General features: G+C 38.5%; 1 protein-coding gene across 1 annotated transcript in view; it reads right to left on the bottom strand.

The window, feature by feature from the left end:
* Nucleotides 1–1,873: 1,873 nt before the first annotated feature.
* Nucleotides 1,874–19,370, bottom strand: part of LOC138147885 (centromere protein J-like) — a 51,141-nt gene continuing 33,644 nt past the window's right edge. Inside the window, exons 10-13 of the mRNA XM_069070548.1 lie at nucleotides 15,255–15,395; nucleotides 10,549–10,633; nucleotides 3,674–3,791; nucleotides 1,874–2,063 (exon numbers count right to left, since the gene is read on the bottom strand). Of these exons, the coding sequence (XP_068926649.1) occupies nucleotides 1,874–2,063; nucleotides 3,674–3,791; nucleotides 10,549–10,633; nucleotides 15,255–15,395 (534 nt within the window). The remainder of the gene's footprint in view (nucleotides 2,064–3,673; nucleotides 3,792–10,548; nucleotides 10,634–15,254; nucleotides 15,396–19,370) is intronic.

Raw genomic sequence — 19,370 nt, 5'->3', positions numbered from 1 at the left:
TAAATTAGATAATTCAATTAAATGTGATGCCTTTTCTTCAAAAAGTGTTCACTAAGCTGCCATCCATTCTCCTTTTATCCCTGTGAAACAAGTATGACCTCAGTCTTTTAAAAACAGGGAAAGTGAAGTGCAGAGAAGGTAAGAAACTTTCCCAAGATTGTACAGTTAGCTGGGTTTAGTCAAGGTGAAACTTTTACCAGGGTCTCCTCCAAGTCCACTGTTCCTTCATCTAGACTATCAATGTCTATTTATTGGTGAGTGTGTAACATTATTTCTCTCTCCACATCTGGATAATTTTTGTCTGTAATTAATGTAATGATTCTACTTGGATGGCTCAAAATTTTAGAGTCTACAGTTCCTCAGAATATATGCACAGAGGCCCATTCCAAGCTCATTTTCACAAACGAGAGCCAAAACCAAGTATTCAGCATGATGCTAAACAAATGGAAGGCTTTACAATTTCTTAAAGATTTCTAGCCAGAATATCATGTTTGTAAACAGAATGCTTCTGTTGGGCTGCTTTCATCTCCAGGAGAGGTTTTACACATTCTGCAGGTTTGTGAAGATTATATTGGATAAGCACTGTCACTCACGCAGATTCCATGAGGGTTGAATTCAGCTTTCTGGTTAAACCACACTTGGGTTTTCAATTCTACCATGCTATGAGACAGCTAGAAATCAATGGATTCATGGAGGCCATTGTGCCTTTTTGAAGGGCAATTTGAAAAGTGAGCTGGTTTCTGATTAATCAAAGTATTATCTCAGTCCAATGCCAAAAAAGTTTTTTTTGGAAATGTTTGTGCCTGTTATTTCTTACAAATGAACTCTCAGCATCCACCTACAAGATGACAGTACCCCACACCAATAAAAAAGAATTCTATTTCTCATAACAAGACAGAATGTTGATTTTTAGTTTCTTTAAACAGTACAAGAATATCTTAAAGAACACAGCAGTATGCGCACAATATACACTGAAGGCCAAGATAATTATCGGCATGAAAGTACATTATCACATCTGGTTTCACATAAAAATATACAAGAGTGCATATTAAGCAAATCACATCTGGCCACATCCTGTCATCGGTGATAACATTTACAAGAAGTCATTCATTTCCTACATTTTCTGCACTCAAATTGTTTCAGAAGAAAAAAAGTGGTTTATTTATGCATTTGATGGGCTGCTTAAAATGGAATCAAAATTGAAGGACTGGTAAAAATAGTGCAATCATTTTCACACTTGGGATTAAGAATGAAGTTGCTAGGAGGGTAAACAGCTGCCAGAGAATTAAAGGTGGAGTCAGAGAGATGATTAAGTCTGTCGCTCCTGACAGGTGTTGCTACAAGACGGTTTAAAGCCCCTTCAATTCATTCACTGTGTTTGGAGCCAAATACAAAAATGTAGCTCTGGAAATACGACAGGTATTGCTGTTTAGACAATTCCTGATGAGGCAGGATTCCAAAAAGGCTAACTTCACTTGCTTTGGGGTGAATGAACAAAGTAAAAAAAAGTGTAGAGTTCAAGTAAAGTGTGGTCAAAGAAGGCAGCTCAGCAAGGTGTTCCAATAGCAGACACATCTGGTCACCAAAGAATAAAATTGCTCCTGAACAGGAGCAATTGCCTTGGGAACAAGAAGTTGACTCAAGAGTGTTATTTCAACCACTTTTTTTTTCCCTTCCAAATGACAACTAAGGGAATAATTTTTCTTTAAAAAATTTCTACGTAATTAATTGGGTTTGAGATCTCTTGTGCACCTCTCCTGAGAGGCCCTTATCTATGTCTCATCTCTGGTCAGACAGCTAAAAAAGATCAAAGGAAATCTGAATGAAAAGTAATCTGAATTGCCTACATAATTTTATATGCAGAAGAGACGAATCACTTCTTGTCAAGGATGATCTTTCCTGTTTCATCTTTGATCCGCACCCTGCCGGACGTATACTTCGTTTCCTGACGGCCAGTGTTATACACAGTCTTGATGGTACCATCAGGGAATTCCCTCCTCTTGAACTGTGAAGTGTGGATCTCCTTCTGCCCATTACTGAATATAATGGTTTTATCTCCATTCCTAACAGGAGAAAATTCGTCTTATAAAGTGCTTGGTAGCCAATACTAAAGCTATACAGAAATAGATGGAGATATCACTGCTACCTAGCCCTGTTTTCCTCATACAGTATCTTATGTGTTCTCAGGAGCTCACAGAATCATGTGATATTAGAAAGTGCCACATTATCAAATTGAAAATGATCAATTATTTCACTGTATACTCTAAAAAAATTAATGTTTATCATAGGTATATCATTTATATAAATGGGGCCACTAGGTGGTGCAGTTGATAGCGTTTGGCCAGGAGTCAGGAAGACTCATCTTGAGTTCAAATTAGGTCTCAGATACTTACTAATTACGTGACCCTGGGCAAGTCATTTCACCTTATTTGCCTCAGTTTCCTCATGTGTAAAATGAACTAGAGAAGGAAATGACAAACTACTCCAGTATCTTTGTCAAGAAAACCCCAAACGGAGTCACAAAGAGTCAGATACAACTGCAAAACAACTGAACCACAACTAATTTACGTAGTTGATCATCCTTATTAAATCATATTTGATCAACTTAACCAAAATTGATAATAGATTTTGACAGATATGCCTCAGGTAGATAAATGTTTAAAATCTGGCTTCATTTTTCCTTTAAGAAACTTAAACATGGCAGTTGACAATGAAATAAGTGTTAGATAATATTTAACACCCATTTTCTAAATGGACATTGAATGACCCAGACAAGCTCCAGAACATCACATGAAAGGCAGAGTAGAATTCCTCCACAATTCATGTCACCTTTTCTCTGCCTTTGCTCTTAGCCATATTACAGAAGTGGCCAATGAAAGCCTTGTTTTGATTCTCTGCACAGTGAGCACTCCAAGACAACAAAACAATTGTTCTCATTGAATAGTCCTAGTTGCCTCCTATGAAGAACAGTCCTTTCTTCATCTGAAATGTTCAACATTCTTCACCTTGACCTCTTAGTTTTCCTGGTTTCCTTCAAATCTCAGTTCAAATCCCATCTTCTTCTATAGGAAAAGTTTTTTTTTTTTCCATTTTCCCCTTCCCACTTTGGGAAGCATTTTTTTTTTTGCTTTTTGGAGGGGGGAAGGTAGGACAATTAGGGTTAAGTGACTTGCCCAAGGTCACATGGCTAGTTTTTTTGTCTGTGTATTAAATGTCTGAGGCTGGATTTGAACTCAGGTCCTCCTGACTCCAGGGCCGGCACTCTATTCACTGTGCCACCTAGCTGCCCCTGGGAGGCATTTTTATCTACACTTGTTGTTGTTGAGTCCTGCAGTCATGTTCAACTCTTCGTGACCCCATGGACCAATTGTCCAGGGGGTTTTCTTGGCAAGGATACTAGGGTGGCTTGCCATTTCCTTCTCCAATATATATCTCATCCTTAGCAATTTATATCCTATCTCCTCCATTAGAATGTATACTACCTGAAGGCTGTTGACTTTTTTTTTGTATCCTTACTATGTACAGTGCCTGGCACATAGTAAACACTTGATAGATGATTTTTTATGATTGATAATTTTAGTTTTCCATCAATACCTAAGGGAATTAAGAAAAAAGAGTAGAAGGAAAACAGAAAAAAGGATGCCTAATAGTTCCATAAACTCTCAATGCTAACCTTTCTACTTTCACCAATGTCCCATCGGGGAACACAGTCTCCTCATGCCCGACACCAAGGTGTTTTACTGTCCCATCTGGAAACACAACCTCCTTAATACCATTGGGATGGTGTCTTTCTATAGGAAACAATTTTTTAAAGAAATTGTAAGTACATCACATTGAATCTAGTTAGAAACCAACTTTTTTTTTCTTAAGCAATTTTATGAATTGTGCTTTTTAGGAGATTGTCAGGAACAAAGGGATTGATTTATACTTTCTTTACCTCTAAGAAAAAGCTAAAGGGCACATATCTTGAAAAGCACAAAATTCACAATTTTTAAAAAATGCTTTGGAGTTAAGGAGCATGCTTGTAGTGATGCAATGTAATTAGCCAGGATTTCCTACATATGATGTATCCTAAATCTATACCCTTTTTTCTTTTTCTTTTTTTTAAGTTCTTTTTTCAAATTTTGAGTTCCACATGCTCTCCCTCCCCCCAGGCCCTTCCCCAGTGAGAAGATAAGCAATGTGATCCCCATTATACATGTGAACTCATGCAAAACAGTTAATTTACACTCTTGTAGAGTCACTTCAACTTAAAAATCTCCAATCAATTCTCAGCACCTATATGATACAGTTCAAATTCTTGAATGTGGCTTTCAAATTCCTCCAAAATCCAGATCAAGCCTATTTTTTTATTTTGGTTTCCACTCTCACCCCACCTCTCCTTATATCTATAGGTAACCTGCCAGTTCCACCAAATTAGCATACTTACCCACTCCCCAAAGCACACCTCAAACTCTCCAGGATCATCAGAAATTGACCTGAGGGATTGTTTATCCAATCCCCTCATGTGACAGGTGAAGAGACTGAAGAAGTTCCAAAAAGCTAAATGACTCCTTTCAAATGATACAGACGGCAAAGCTAACATTCCACTTCCAGACCAGACATCTTCCCATAACACCAAACCTGCTTCTTCTACTTATATTTTATACTCATTTGAAATGTCCTAACTTTTCTCCTTAGCCTGCTGAAATCCCACTTGTCCATTGAGTTCCAATTCAATTCAACTTCCTCTGTAAAACCTTCACTGTCTATCCTGGTCTGTTTTCTCTCTCTCAACCCCCATGCTACTAACAGGCAGCATGGTGTTGGGAGGATGAGCACTGTGCCAGAAGTCAGGAGATTGGAGGTTAAGTCCTATCTCTGCCACTAACTAGTAGTGTGAAGCTGAACAAGTCATAAGCAACCAACTTTTGCCTGGGTCTTCTTGGCTCCCAAACCATGAAACTGTGATTATCTCCCCAGGCAAGTTCTTTCAACCCAGCTCTTTTCCAATCTGCCATTGGGCACAGACACTAACTACCCTTTCCAACGCTTGCTCTGTGAACAGTAATCAAATCAACAAATTGGCTCTGCAAACAGCATGTCAATCCACTATGCTATCTCTCATGTCAGGAATTACCTAGGGCAAATGATCAAATCTAGTTTTGAAGAAGACTGGAGAGAGATAACCAAAGGGCCCCAGCACAGTACAGGGGAAAGATGGCTGGATTTGGAGTTAGGCAATCTGTCTCTTACATCGTATGTGACATGAGAGGAGTCACTTAATATCTCAGGATCCCAGCTTTCTTATCTTATAGAATGATGGGTTTTAACTAGATGTACTCTGACGTCACTCCTGGCTCTAAATCCATGATCCTATGACCAACTTCAGTTGGGGAAGAAATAGAAGCAGTATTATTTAGTGGCAGAAGACTGGTCTTAGAGTCAGGAAGACCTAGATTCAAAGTCTGTCTTTGACACATAATGGAAATGTTACCATGGTCAAATAATTTAATCTATTAGTGCCCCTAGGTGATTCTCTAAGACTGTAAGTGAAAGATGAGTACTAATCTGTATTAGTATAGTTTCCACACTGGGAGTTCCCTATATCCATGGAATTCCAGGTACAAGCATAATCTTCCACTTCAACCATTTTCCAATATAGCTTTGGGCATGTATGCCATTCCCTTGACCTCTTGTCCTTGGAAACTATAATCAGATCAGCATTACCATTGCTTCTAGAAAGGACATTGTCAACTGAGTGGCCTGTTTTTCTATTCAGCATCCCTGTGACTTCCCCTCCTAAAATTTGCCAAAGAACAAAAACACTATTTTACAATTCCTATGGAGTAGTTTGGTGACAATTTTACAGCTGGATAAGCTAAGACTCAGACAGTTTAAAAGGTTCAGTGACAGAAAGAAAATCCAGGTCTATAAAGTACTTTTCATTTTCAAAAGAACTGAATTAACATTAATCAATCATCCTACATGGCAGCTGTGAGCCAGCAAGTCTAATCCTTCATTTTCAGTGATTTGCTTAAGGTCAGTGAGAGGAATCCTTTGCCTTGGTTCTAGTGGAGGCTGAGACATTTCTCATGCCTTCTTCTGAGTTTTCCCCCCCACCCCCACCCCATATGTGGCATACTGCTGGAGTTAAAATGTGAAGAAGGCACATAACCACAAGGCTGAAAGTTAAGGACAGGAAGGAGAAAGAAATGACAGGAAGGGCAGAAACAAAGAAAACAAGTTCATGATTCTTGTTTTGAAGAAGACAGTGAGAATGACTTCATTCCTGCACTGGATTTGCCAATATCAGAAAAAGTTTACATGGAAATTATTTAGGATGAACTGAACAGCATATAAAGTATAATGGCTGGAAGGGATTTAGCATAAAATCTGGAGCCACAGAGCTTTCTCTAGCAGTCATATGCAACAAGCAAGTCAACATACATTTGGCTGCCAGTACAGAATGGTTCTTTTTTTTTTTCCACAGAGAAAATAAACAACCTTCAAAAACTTAGGAAAGCAGAGGGAGGAGTTAACAACAGGTTATGACCTTGGGTGGCTCAAACACAAACCTGCTTAGGCCAAGTGCCACTGAGATTCACACAATGGATGTGTCACACAAAGAAGGGCTTTCACTGTGTGAGTTTATTCAAGTCTTATATATATTTTTTACTTCCAACACCTCAAGGATTTTGTTGGCACAGGCAGTCCTTCCACCAACACAGATCACAACCCCATAATGGTCCTAGCTAGACTGTCTTGGTTAAAAACAAAAATCACTCCGAGGTCAACCTGTCCAAACTTCTCTAGGCTGGTCTTCAGACAACAGATATGCATGCCGTCCATGATGGGGCCCATGCTGAAAATATTTCCAGTTTGGTGGGACCTGCCAGAGTCTGGACTCCATTTACAAAGGCTTCAAGACCCCTGGGGTCACCTCCATATCATAGTGAGGCATCAGAATGGGATTTTCATGAAGGAGAAAAATATTTGTTTAAATCTAAGTTTTCTCACTCAAAGAATGGGATGACCAAACCAATATATCTCAAATGGGTACAGAACAAACTGTGAAGCATATGGCAAATAGGAAATTCTACCTCCAAGGTGCAATTGGGAAGGGAAGAGATACATACCTGAGCAAACATTGCAGATTTTACGCATTCAAATGAATGTTAACTTGAAGTTAGAAGTAACCTGAGAGGTCATCCAGTCCTATTCAGGCTTAAACAGGAATGCCCTCTATAGGCCCTGACAAGTATTTATCCAGCCTCTGCAGGTATTAGAGAGGAGTATGGAGCCTCAGACATCTATAGCACTAGCTGTATAACCCTGGGCAAGTCACTTAACCTCTGTTTTACTTCAGTTTCCTCATCTGTAAAATGGGGATAATGATAGTATTTATCTCCCAGGGTAGTTGTAAAGATAAAATGAGATAATGGTAGATATTATTTAAATGTCAACTATGATTTTTATTATGATATTTACTTAAAGAAAATGAGAATTTAAGAGGCAGGATCTGCTCGTTTTCAGCGGTATTTTCCTCAGAAATAACCTGTCACTTGCTTTTGGGACATCCCAAGGCCCTAAGTCAAGTTCTTCTTGTATTCCTATTCTTATTTAAAACTGACACCTTCTGCTGCTTCTATTTGTCATTCCTTCATCTATGAAAGGGAGACTGTTGTCACCTATAGAGACACTCTCACAGTAGTTCTTAAGATCTTAAAGCTCCACTGCAAAAACTCATGAAATGTGCTTTAATGTACCTTAAAATGCCACATAAATGTTAGCCTTAACAATAATGGCAATTATTATTAGTGGCATTAAAGGGGTTTGTTTGGGGCTTTTTTAGGTTTATTTGTTTTAATATTAGGAACTAAATACCAAAGTAGCAAAGAAATGAAATCTTGTGTTCATTCTAATTAGTTAGCCATATTGTATAGTTGTTTTTTTTAATTGGCTAATGCTTTAGTACTAAAGTTACCATGAGGGAGAAAGTATTTTTGTCATTAGAAGTAGTGAGAAAGTTAAATATGTTTGATCAGCTCCCCATCAGTCACAAACAATTGCCCCATAGAATTCCTATATTGGAGGCACCCATTTTTCTCTATAACACTGATGTGTGGCCCAGGCAGAGGAGATAAACACAGTGGAAAACACACAAACCAGTGAACCAGTGCTAACCTCACTCTGCATTGCACAAGAAGAAATGGATGGCTTTTTCACTGTGGCCACTGTCTCTGGAACCCAGCAGATGATTTTTTTAAAATTAAAACTTAAGTGTGAGATGATTTCCTCTTAGATTCAATGTAATGAAAGAACAGCTACAAGGGGAAAACAGTGAAAAAGACCTAAATTTTTTTTCTATTAATATTCTTTTAAAAAAAAAAAGTCCTTAAATCAGATAGAGATGCTAAACTACTACCGTGTTTCCCCGATAATAAGACACTGTCTTATTAATTTTTTGGAAAGAAAAACATCAAAGGGCTTATTTTCAGGGGAGGGCTTATGTTGTCCTGCCTCAGCTCTCCTCCGTGGCACTGCTCTCAATGGCGCCAGCAAGCAAATCACTGGGGAAGAACAGGATGATGCGCTCACTGCTGCAGCTCTGATTGGATGCAGCTCGGAGCGCGGCGTGCGTTTCACGGGGGGGGGGGGGGACGGTGCATACAGAGGGTACCGTATTGTAGCGTGTAGCGCAGGGGATCACCTTCACTACAGTAGCAATCTCAATAGGGCTTATTTTAGGGGGAGGGCTTATTTTAGAGGAATCTTACACAGTAAGGGGAGGGCTTATTTTCGGGATAGGTCTTATCATCGGGGAAACATGGTAGTAGATGATTGAATGGTGATTATAATGAACTCTGGGCAAGTCATTGAAACCCTCTAAGACTAGGCAACTGGGTAGCACAGTGGAGTGTTGGACCTGGAGTCAAAAAGACCTGAGGTACAATTCCACCCCAGATATTAGCTATGTGTCCTTGGAAAAGTCACTTAACCTCTGCCTCAGTGTCTCAACTATAAAACAGGGAAAATAATTTTTATTAATACCTGGGAGGTATTAATCCTACCTCCCAGAATTGTTAAGAGGATCAAATGAGATATCAATAAAGTGCCTGGCACATAATAATAAATGCCTGCTCCCTTCCCTTTTTCCTCTTCCCTTCCTCTTCCCTCTGTGCCTCACTTTACTCATCTGTAAAAAAGGAGGGGGTCTGACCAATGGTCTCCAGTCCCTTACAGTTCTAAATCTATGATTCTATGAAACGAATCAATGTCTAGATGGGAGAGCTGTACTCTGACATTCTTTAGAATGGTTGAGTGACTTGATCATACCCAGTGGGGCTTACATAAGACCAGTGAGCTGGTTGGATATCAAGATTGAAGTGAGTGTTATTAGTTGGGAAAGAACATTCCAGCCAAACCCCTGAGAACAAATCCCTGGAAGATGGGAGGATGGAGGAAAAGAACTCCAGCCTTGACCTTTGCGTTGGTCTCTGCCTCCTGTCTCCCTTTTGAACTTCAAGGACCAAACCATTCAGACTTTTCATACTTTCTAAGCTTGAGCTTTTTCCCCTGAACTTCATATGTTCCAGTAGGAGAGTGCTATAGTTTGATGGTTTGGTGAGGGGGTGGGAGGAATGTTTTGCACCAATTGTCCTTGCTATACCACTTCAGTGAATACCCATTTCTAAAAAGTAAGTAATTCTGACAGAAAACTGGTATCACAAGGTGGGAAACACACACAAGCCTTTCTTAGAAAACCATATCCCCTAACCCTTAGGGCTACTCCTAGAACTCTGAGGTGAAAAGTAGCAACCATGCTCTGGGGACTGGACAGATGGCCACTGCGAATAGGGTTTGAAAGAGCCAGCCCCAGGGCCTGTGCTACAGATGGCTTTGAATTTATAAGATGTAAAGAAAGATGGCTTTAAAGGTCACTACTGCAGATGGACAGTGAATTATATTATTTGCCGATGCTGGCAGCAAGCACCATTCCCTTGGTGTATTTTGCATATGATGCCTCTAAATTTGGTCCACTGTGCCACATGAGAGCTGATGCCAGGATGATAGCATCTCCTCAAGTACCCCTGCTGCAGCACTGTCATCTGTCTACCTCTGTCCACCCAAAGTAAGACAGAAGGCTGAGCAACTATTTTAGAAATTTGAAGTCGATTAGAATAACTGAGGCCCTCAAACTTATTTTTTCCCTTAATTCTCTCCGTTGATAAAGGCCAGGTTTATTTGCATCACTACAGTTTTGTAGACCTGGCCTAGATACCTCTTATTCTGTTGACCATATGCTCAACCAGGCCTGTCGTGCCCACATGTACCATTCATATACTTTGTACAAGCTGCTTTTTATTTTTATTTTTTTGCTAAATGACTATTTTTTCTCATTATAAGAAAACACAATTTTTTTCTCATTATAAGAAAATACAATTTCCTCCCCCAGCTTCTGTAAACATTCTATAAGGGATATTTTTAAGATAAGCCAACAGGAAAAAGAATCTAAGAAAAAATATGTTAATAAAGTAACCTTGACCTCAAAGGTCAGTTTCTTACCAATCTGCTTATTAGGAAATTGTATCACCTCCAGGCCATCAGGATAAGTGGTATGAGTTGTCTGAGCGTCTGCATAATAATAAAGCTGAAAGTATAACACATGTGTTACAGGTAGGTTTTGAGAGTGTTTGTTTCAAATCTGGGCTTCATGCATTCAAAGGGACAAATGCTTTCCCTGACGGTTCCCATTATAACCTCCTTGCGGGTAACCAGGTCTAAAGAGAGAAAGTGGCATCCTATAACAAATTGGAAGTCACAAGACTTAAATGATACTCCTGGCTCCTCCAATGACTAGCTGGGTGACCACAGGCAAGTTGCTGCAGCTTTCTTGATCTTGATTTCCTCATTTGTAAAATATCAAGATAGAAGTAGGTGATGTCTCAACCGGTACAATGGATAGAAAACCAAACATGGAGTTCAGAAGGCGACACAGCTGAATCCTGCCTCAGATATTTAGCAGCTGTTTGACCTTGCTTGGGTAACCTAAGCTCTGTCGGCCCCAGTTTCCTGATCTGTAAGATGAATGGGTTGGACTCAGTGGCTTCCAAGATACCTTCCAGCTCTTTATCCACAATCCCAGCACCTCTGAGGTTTGACGACTACCCACTAGAGATATGCATGATAGGAAAGGGAGGTCCAGACATGGCACTGGAGTGATCAGCCCAGACCTTGCCAGTCAAGTCAATGAAACTACAGAAATTTATGGGTCATCATTCCTGAGGAACTCAAATGAAAGTAGAGTAAGGCAGGGCCTGCCACTCTTTCAGAACATGTCCTGAACTGCATGTACGTCTTTCAGAGCCAGGGTAGGAAACATCAAGAGACAGACCAATATCCATAGGGCCAGGCACCATCACATTATACCAGACCTTCCACAGGAGCCCATGTTCACCCAGCTATGTGGTCTTCATATGATTGCTACATCCTCCATTTCCAATGAAGGAAGGTAGGGGAAGCTAGCAAAGAATTAAAGAGAAGAGCACTATAGTGAGTCAAAGGGAAATGTTCTAATAGTGCACTATAAAACAAGAACAAGAAAACTTTTCTTTTTCTTTAATATCTAGGGTCACTGATCCTCAGAAGAATTCTAAGAGCAAACACCAAGAAGAATCAGGGATTTCATCGACTCAGCTTTACACAACTAGCAAATGTCAGAAACGGGAATCAAACCTGGGTCTTCCTGACTCCAACCTCAATACTACAGCCAACCTAATTTAGTTTTTGTGTTAGTTTGTTTCAAGAGACAGAATTGTTAACATTCCACTGGGATCCTTTTAAAACTAAGAGTGAATATGAACTTCACCAAACAAATTCATCAGATAAAAACCATTTTATGTCTATAATCTGATACATTGTGAGAAGAGGCATGGCAGAGGGTAAAGCGTAGATAAGACAGCTGGCCTTGGAGTCCAGAAGACCTCTGACGCTTACTGACTGCGTGACTCTGGGAAATTCAGTTAACCCTAGCACCCTAGACAATTTTCTTAGGTTAATAAATTGCTGAGAAGGTGCTAATTTGCTTTGGAAGAGGAAGTTATTCATAAGGATTTTCCTACAGTAATGAACTGGCAGGTTTGATCATTTGGACCCAATAAGAGAGAAAGGTAGAGAGGAAGAAGGGAAAGAATGAGAAAGGGAAACAAAAGAAAAGAGACATGAATGATCCTTTGTCAAAACCCTGAGGTCAAAATCTAGCTCATTGGCTTCTACTTTATAGGGAAGAAATGGAAATCACTATTTAAAAAAAAAATGTGTTAACGTTGCCAAAATTTGTTAGAAGAGTGGGGGAATTAGTTTTAATTTTCTTATTTTCCTTATTTTAGATAAAAATTCTAACATTAATTTTAAAAATTAGAAATTTTTGTTTCATGCCACAGTGAGAAAGGGTATACTTTCCTTGAGTTACTTGAGGCAGTAACTCAGGTGGCATGGTGGATAGAGTGCCAGGCCTAGAGTTGGTAAGTCCTGTGTTCAAATCCAGCCTCAGACACTTATTGACTCTGGGCAAGTCACTTGATTTCTGTTTGACTCAGTTTGCTCAACCACAAAATGGGGATAGTAACAGTGCCTAGCACATAGCAGGCATTTGATAAGTACTTATTGAATGGAACTTACCTCTCTCAGGGTTGTTGTGAGGATCAAATGAAATAATATTTGCAAAGGGCTTAGCATTTTGTCTGGCACACAGTTGTGTCTGACTCTTTGTGACCCCATTTGGGTTAGGAACTATAGAAACACTTATTCCCTTTCTCTCCCCTCCCCCACTTTTATATTTCTCATTATGTGGTCATACTGTATGTCTTCCTAAAGATTTTTATAACTGCACTGTGTTTTTGTAACCATACATTCACCTGATGATGATCTCTTGCTAATTGTTTAGAGGTCAAAAAAACATGCACAAAGTCACATGGATAGTTGGGAACAAATATCTAAGACACACAGGTCTTTTGATTAAATTCATCGCTCTTGGCTGTATACTCACCTACATGGGAAACACACTATAAACTCGGGGTTAGATTTTCCCCATGGGTTGGAGATTCTCCATTAAGATAAAGATGAAACCAGATATATGGTGATGGATTCAATATGCAGAATGAGACATATATTTTTGGACATAGACAATATAGAAATTTGTTTTACTTGGATAGTAATTAAATGACGCTGAATATGGATAGATAGCTCTTTTTAATTCTTTCTTTTTCTTTTTGAATGAGGGGGTGGTGAGAGAGAAAATAAATGATAGCTACTTGAAAAATAAAATAAAATGGAAAAAAATCCAAACTATATCTACAGTCATGAATGCTCAGTGTTCTTAAATCCTAACAGCAGAACTATCTGTCAGAAAGCAAGGTATAACCTCTATTTGGGGGTACCATTCTCTTATCCATTATGGCAAAATAGAGGGAGGAAGGGAGAGAGGGATCGAGGATAGGAGGGAGGGAGGGAGCGAGAAGAGAGAGAAAGAGTGTGAGAGAGAATTATTAAAATCTTGGCCTTTAGTTGTACGTGCCATCAAGTTCCACAAGCTTGGTTGTTGAGTGAGCTAGCTATCGAATAGAATTTAGCAAGCATACAACAAATAAAATGAGAATCTTTTAAGACAACAAGAAAAAAAGAAATACAAATATATAGCATCTCTTCCTGATTCACAAACCAAATAAAAATTGAATACAGTTCAACCAGCCTACAAACACCACTTGCAGTAGGGAGGAATGATGGTCCTTTTTCCTATTGAGTTGTTGCCAACAGGATTCTAATTGCATTGTAATTAGATAACACCTGCACAGGGACTGAAATGACCATTGTAGAGATACAAAGAGAATCTCTCATATTTGAATTTCTAAAAAAGGTAGTTTATATGATGATGATGATGATGAAATATGATGAAAAGCACTAAAAACTGTCAGAGAAGTCAATAACACTACATAGTCTTACCGCAATGTCACTCATACTTCCTTTTTTCAGTCATTTTCATTTTTTTCTTTGTTAGGGCTCATGAGTGACTTCAACTAATCACAAGATTCCCTCTTCAAAAAAATACCAAATTAAGAGGACAGTATGAATTGATCACATTAAAAAGGGAAAAGACAACAAGGAAGTAATTGGTCAATCACCTCAGTTTCGAGCTGGTGTGGGCAACAGACATTGTTAAATCTGAAAGTGACCTTGGAGGTAATTTCATAATCCTACCCCCTCGTTTTACGATGAAGCAACTGAGATAGAAAGAGAGGAAATGTCTTGTTCAAGAACACAATAAACAAATAAATAAATAAGAGGGTGACTTTAAGCTCTCCTGAAATGAAATAGCATTTTTGGCTTCATGCCTCACCAGTCTTTCTTCCTAACACTTCCCTACATTTTCCTGTCCCATGGCATGAATGAAAACCCAAATAGCCAAAGCTTAGATTTCAGAAGCTACACAAGTAATTATAATAATTTAATGCTTTGTGTTGATATTATGCTTCATGGGATCCTTTCATTTGATCTTCATAATACCTTAGTAGGATATGTAGTAAATATTAAGTTTTAATTACTCTATCATACAGAGAGGAAACTGGAACTCAAACCTGCCCAAGACTGCAAGGTAGTGAGTAGCAAGACTGACATTTGCAACTAACTCCTTTGACTCCAAATACAATGTGTTTCCCTACAACATGGTGCGTCTTTCCATAGTCTTCCACCAGTTGAATCTTGTGTTAACTTTTAGCCCTCCCTGATAGAAAAGGGAAGAGATCGGGCAATCAGTTGAATGATGGAACAAGTAGAAATGAAAAAATCTGAGGAACTGGAAAACAGGGACATCCTTACTAGAAGAAAAAAGAAAGGTATATGCAAAAAGAGAGTTAGAAGCCAAACTTAAGTTGGAGAAAAGGATTGGACTATGTATTTGTTGTTGTTCAATCATTTTCAGTTATATGCAACTTTTTGTGACACTGTTTGGGATTTTCTTGGCAAAGTTATTAGAATGATTTGCCATTTCTTTCTCTAGCTCATTTTACAGATGAGGAAACTGAGGTAAACAGGGCTAAGTGACTTGTCCTGGGTCACACAACTAGTGTCTAAGGCTGGATTTGAACTCATGAATATGAGTCTTCCTGACTTTAGGCCTGGAACTCTATCTATGATGCTACCTAGCTAGATAATGTATACTTGTTTTTTCCCCAGGTTTTGAAAAGATTATTTTTTTAAAAAAATAATTCACATACCACTCTCTGATCTGGCATGAACTTCTGTACATCTCCATTTGGAAATGTCACAATAGTTGTTTTCTTATCAGTACTGATCTCCTTCTTGGTACCATTGGGGAAACTGATTGTTTTCCGTCCATCTGAAAATTTCCATTCCACCTTTGCAGAAAAAAGAAAGCTGACATATGGAAACCAGTGCAGGAGGAGGCTTTTGTGATTTGACTCATTCATTTATTTATTCAACAAACATTTGCCAAGTGCCTACTAAATGCATAGTATTGTCAGAATTAAGTAACTGTTATGGTAGCATGAAAATGTAACACTAAGGACATATTCATTAATTCAAAAAATGCATCACTAAACGTGGCTGATACACAATGAGAAAAGGTTAGTATGTCTGGCTTATTTTTTGCTGTTGTTGTTTTTCCCACAAGATATTTGCCTGCTTTGGTTTCTATGTAGCCTAGAAAATGTGTGATCATTGAATTCTGGTGAACAAATTCAAGCCAAATCAACACTTATTAAGTACCCTACTTAGTGTTCAGGGCATTATGACAAGCATTAGAGATACAAAAATGAAAACAACCTAGTTCCTTACCCTAAGGTGCTTATGTACTATTGGAGTGGCGGGTGTTAAGACAAATAATTTGATGTGACACAAGGGAGAATGTGTAAGGACAACATAAAGAGATAACTTCCTGATGGATGGAAATGGAGGATCAGGGGAAGATTCACAGAGAAAGTAATTAAGCCTTGAAAGAAGATGATTTCAAAAGAAATAAACTGAAGAACAGCTAACAGTACAATATGGTGAGAACATATATGTGTGTTATATAGAGGGAAGTAGCATGAAATAAAGTAGGAAGAGCGAGCTGAAGCCAGACAGTGAAAAATCTTAAATGGCAGATGGTGTTTGTATCTTCCCTGCTTGAAGCAAAGGAGAGCTCCTGAAGGTTTATAAGCCAGGTAGTAAAATGGTGAGACCTTTGTAGAAAAACTCTTTTGGACAGCTGTGGATAGGATGGTTTAGAGAAATGAAACATTATAGACAGGGAGACCAGTTAAACAATTGACTGTTTTTTTTTTAATAATTTAGGCAAGAGATAATAAAGAATTGAACTCAGTTGGTGGCAGTATGGGATGCAGCTGGTGGTGCAGCAAAGAGAATGCTGGACCTGGAGTCAAGAGGACCTGAGTTCAAATCTGACCTCAAACACTTAGTATTTGTGTAATTCTTGGCAAGTCACTTAAAAGCTCTGATTGTTGTTTGCCTCAATTTCCTCACAATAGCACCTACTTTCCAGATTGAGAGAATCAATTAAGATATTTGTGAAGCACTTGGCACAGTGCCTAGACCATAGCACGTGCTATAAAAATACTTATTTTCTCCTCCTTTCCTTTCCCATAGTATGAATGGAGAAAAAGTGACAAACTTAAGAGCTATTTCCAAGGAAGAATCAACAGAACTCAGCAAGTGATGGTTGTTTGTCCTTCAGAGGACCATGACATCCAGAAGGTGATGTCATTACTTGCAAGTGAAATTGATTTAAATGATTGGAAGTTTTGGGGATAGAGAGGGAGAGTCAAAGATAACTGAAGTTTCAAACTTGGGTGCCTGGGAAAATAGTGCTACCATTGATAGAAAGGGAGAAGTTATGAAGAGTTATGAAGTTTTACAGGGAAAATAATAAGTTTAATTTTGGTCCTGTTGGCTTTAAGGTAAACATACGTGTCTATATACATATATATTATAAATAAACACATACACATGTGTATATGTGTGCATATGCACATATATGTATATACCAAGGACCCATGATGTCCTTGGTTTAGGAACTCCCTCTTTTGATACAAATTATTATAATGTAGAAGTTAATTATTTTAGTCATCTCTGGCTCAGAGAACTTAATTCACCCAAGGTCACAGAGCTAATAAATGTCAAAAGGGATTCAAAACAAGGTCTTCCTAGTTCCAAGTACATCACTTTATTTATTATACAACACTGTCATATGTAGACATACAGATATGTGTGCATGTTTATGTATATGTAGATATAAACACGTACCTATCATCTTTCAACACATGTGTGTATGTAGGTCCCACCAAATTAGATGGTTTCAGGGATAAGATAAAGTGGGAAGATAAAATATGATAGAAAGTCCATTAAAGATCAATAGAACGATTCTGTAAGATTTCAGGCTTCCAAAATTACTTGTTAGTTTGAGAGGTATAGGCAGGCTTTGAACTTAGGTCTTCCCCATTCCAAGGTCAGCGTTCTAGCAACTATACTGGATATAAGAAAGGAGAATTTCAAGGTTCAGGGTCTTGGAGCTGCAGCAGTTTCAGATTAAACCAATGTTTAAGGAGTGATCATTAATTCTCCTAGGTCAGTGAAGTAGAAGAAAAATGGAAGTCATAGGAAAGTGACAAACTGGGAAACCAAGGCATTGGAAAGTCTACCAGTGTATATCACCCTGACCATCTTTTCTTTCTCTTTCCGTATTTTTCTTTTGCTGCTGAGTCATTTTCAGTGACTTAGTTTTTTGGTCCAAAGAAAACTAGTCACAATAAACAAACACAAGCATTGCTCTGGGCCTTCAACTGCAGTTAAGGTTACACTAGGAATTTACACTGGGCAATGGTCAGAGTTTGACCCAGCAATCACAACAAATTTCCTACTTAAGGATTTTACTTAGGGGAATCTTAACATCTAAAGAAGAAATTTAGATAGTTAAAAAATAATATTATAGTCACTAGAACCAATGCACAAGTCCAAATCATCTCAAATTTTAGGAGTATAATAGTAACTCACATGAATACCTTATTGTGAAGTCCAAAATGTTTTCTCTATAACAGCTCAGTGGAAGTAGGTAACATAAGTGCTAGTATTATCATTTTTTATATGGGGAAACTGATACTCATGGAGGTTAAATCCTTTGCCCAACCAAGGTCTTTAGGACTCAGACTAGGGTCCACTCAGAGTTAATGCCAATTATGCTACACTAGCCCATAATAACCAACTCAGAGATGAGACATATTCATGGTAATTAAATTCCACTGTATATAATGTGATGCTCTAAACTTCAATTTAAAAGTTAATTCTGGTATAAACTGAGAAAATGTACAGGGAGTCAAAAATATTTTTAAAAATCTTAGGGATTGCTCTAAAAGTCATCCATCAGTTTGAAACAAAACTTGGCCACTTGCACCATCTGCTGGCTAAGCCAATGGTTTCACACCTTAGGACCCAAACCAGTCCTCCTTCTTCTCTCCTCCCCTATGTGCCCACCCCAACAATCCAGAACAGAATGCCAAATACATTAAGCAATATATAGTTTAGTTCTATTCTAGAGATGTTCTTTAATTATCAGCATTCAGTACAATTCAATCCATCTTCTAAAAATGATGGAGAAGTGGGAGCAGGATTGAGGAGTGAAGGGAAATGATGTAGGAGAAGTAAGGCAATGGGAAAGGGGACACCCACAGGCAGCAAGTCATAGCAGGTAAGGAGAAGAGCAGGTGAGGTGACTCAGGGGAACTGGGGAGGGTGGGAAGAGTAGGATTGGGAGATAGCATGGAAAGAGTGACCTAGAGAAAGCTTAAGCCCCTTGTAGCAGGGGTGCTTAGCTATTTTATGTCCCTTTGGCAATCTGATGATGTCAAAAGACCCCCTACTAAGAATAATGTTTTTAAAGCATAAAATAAACTATGTAAAATTTTAAAAATTATATTGAATTAAGGTTATCAAAAGATTTTTTTAAAGTACATTGACCATAAGCTAAGAACTCCTGCTTTACAGGGAAGCTTGGTACAGTGGAAAGATCAGAGGCCCTGGGTACCTCTACCATTTAGTATTTTGTGACCTTGGATAAGTCATTTATCCTTCATGGGCTTCAGCTTCTTTTTCTATAAAATGAGAAGAGGAGGAAGACAGAATTTGTATTCAACCTTTAGGGTCCCTTCCAGTGCTCAATCTGTGCCCTGTTACATGTTCAGACCTGAGGCTGATCAATAATATTGATCAATATTATCAATAAAAGATCAATAATATTGAAAGAATGAACACTAGACTAGAGAATGTTAGCTACTATCTCCCCTCACAGGGCAGATGTAAAGAAGAAGAGTTACAAACAG

The sequence above is a fragment of the Petaurus breviceps genome, unplaced genomic scaffold, assembly GCF_028583685.1.
Source record: "Petaurus breviceps papuanus isolate PSGF00001 unplaced genomic scaffold, PetGlider_PUasm1.0 90808, whole genome shotgun sequence".
Lineage (NCBI taxonomy): Eukaryota > Metazoa > Chordata > Mammalia > Diprotodontia > Petauridae > Petaurus > Petaurus breviceps.
The sequence above is the reverse complement of the archived record's forward strand: the minus strand, read 5'-3'. Positions and strand labels throughout refer to the sequence as shown.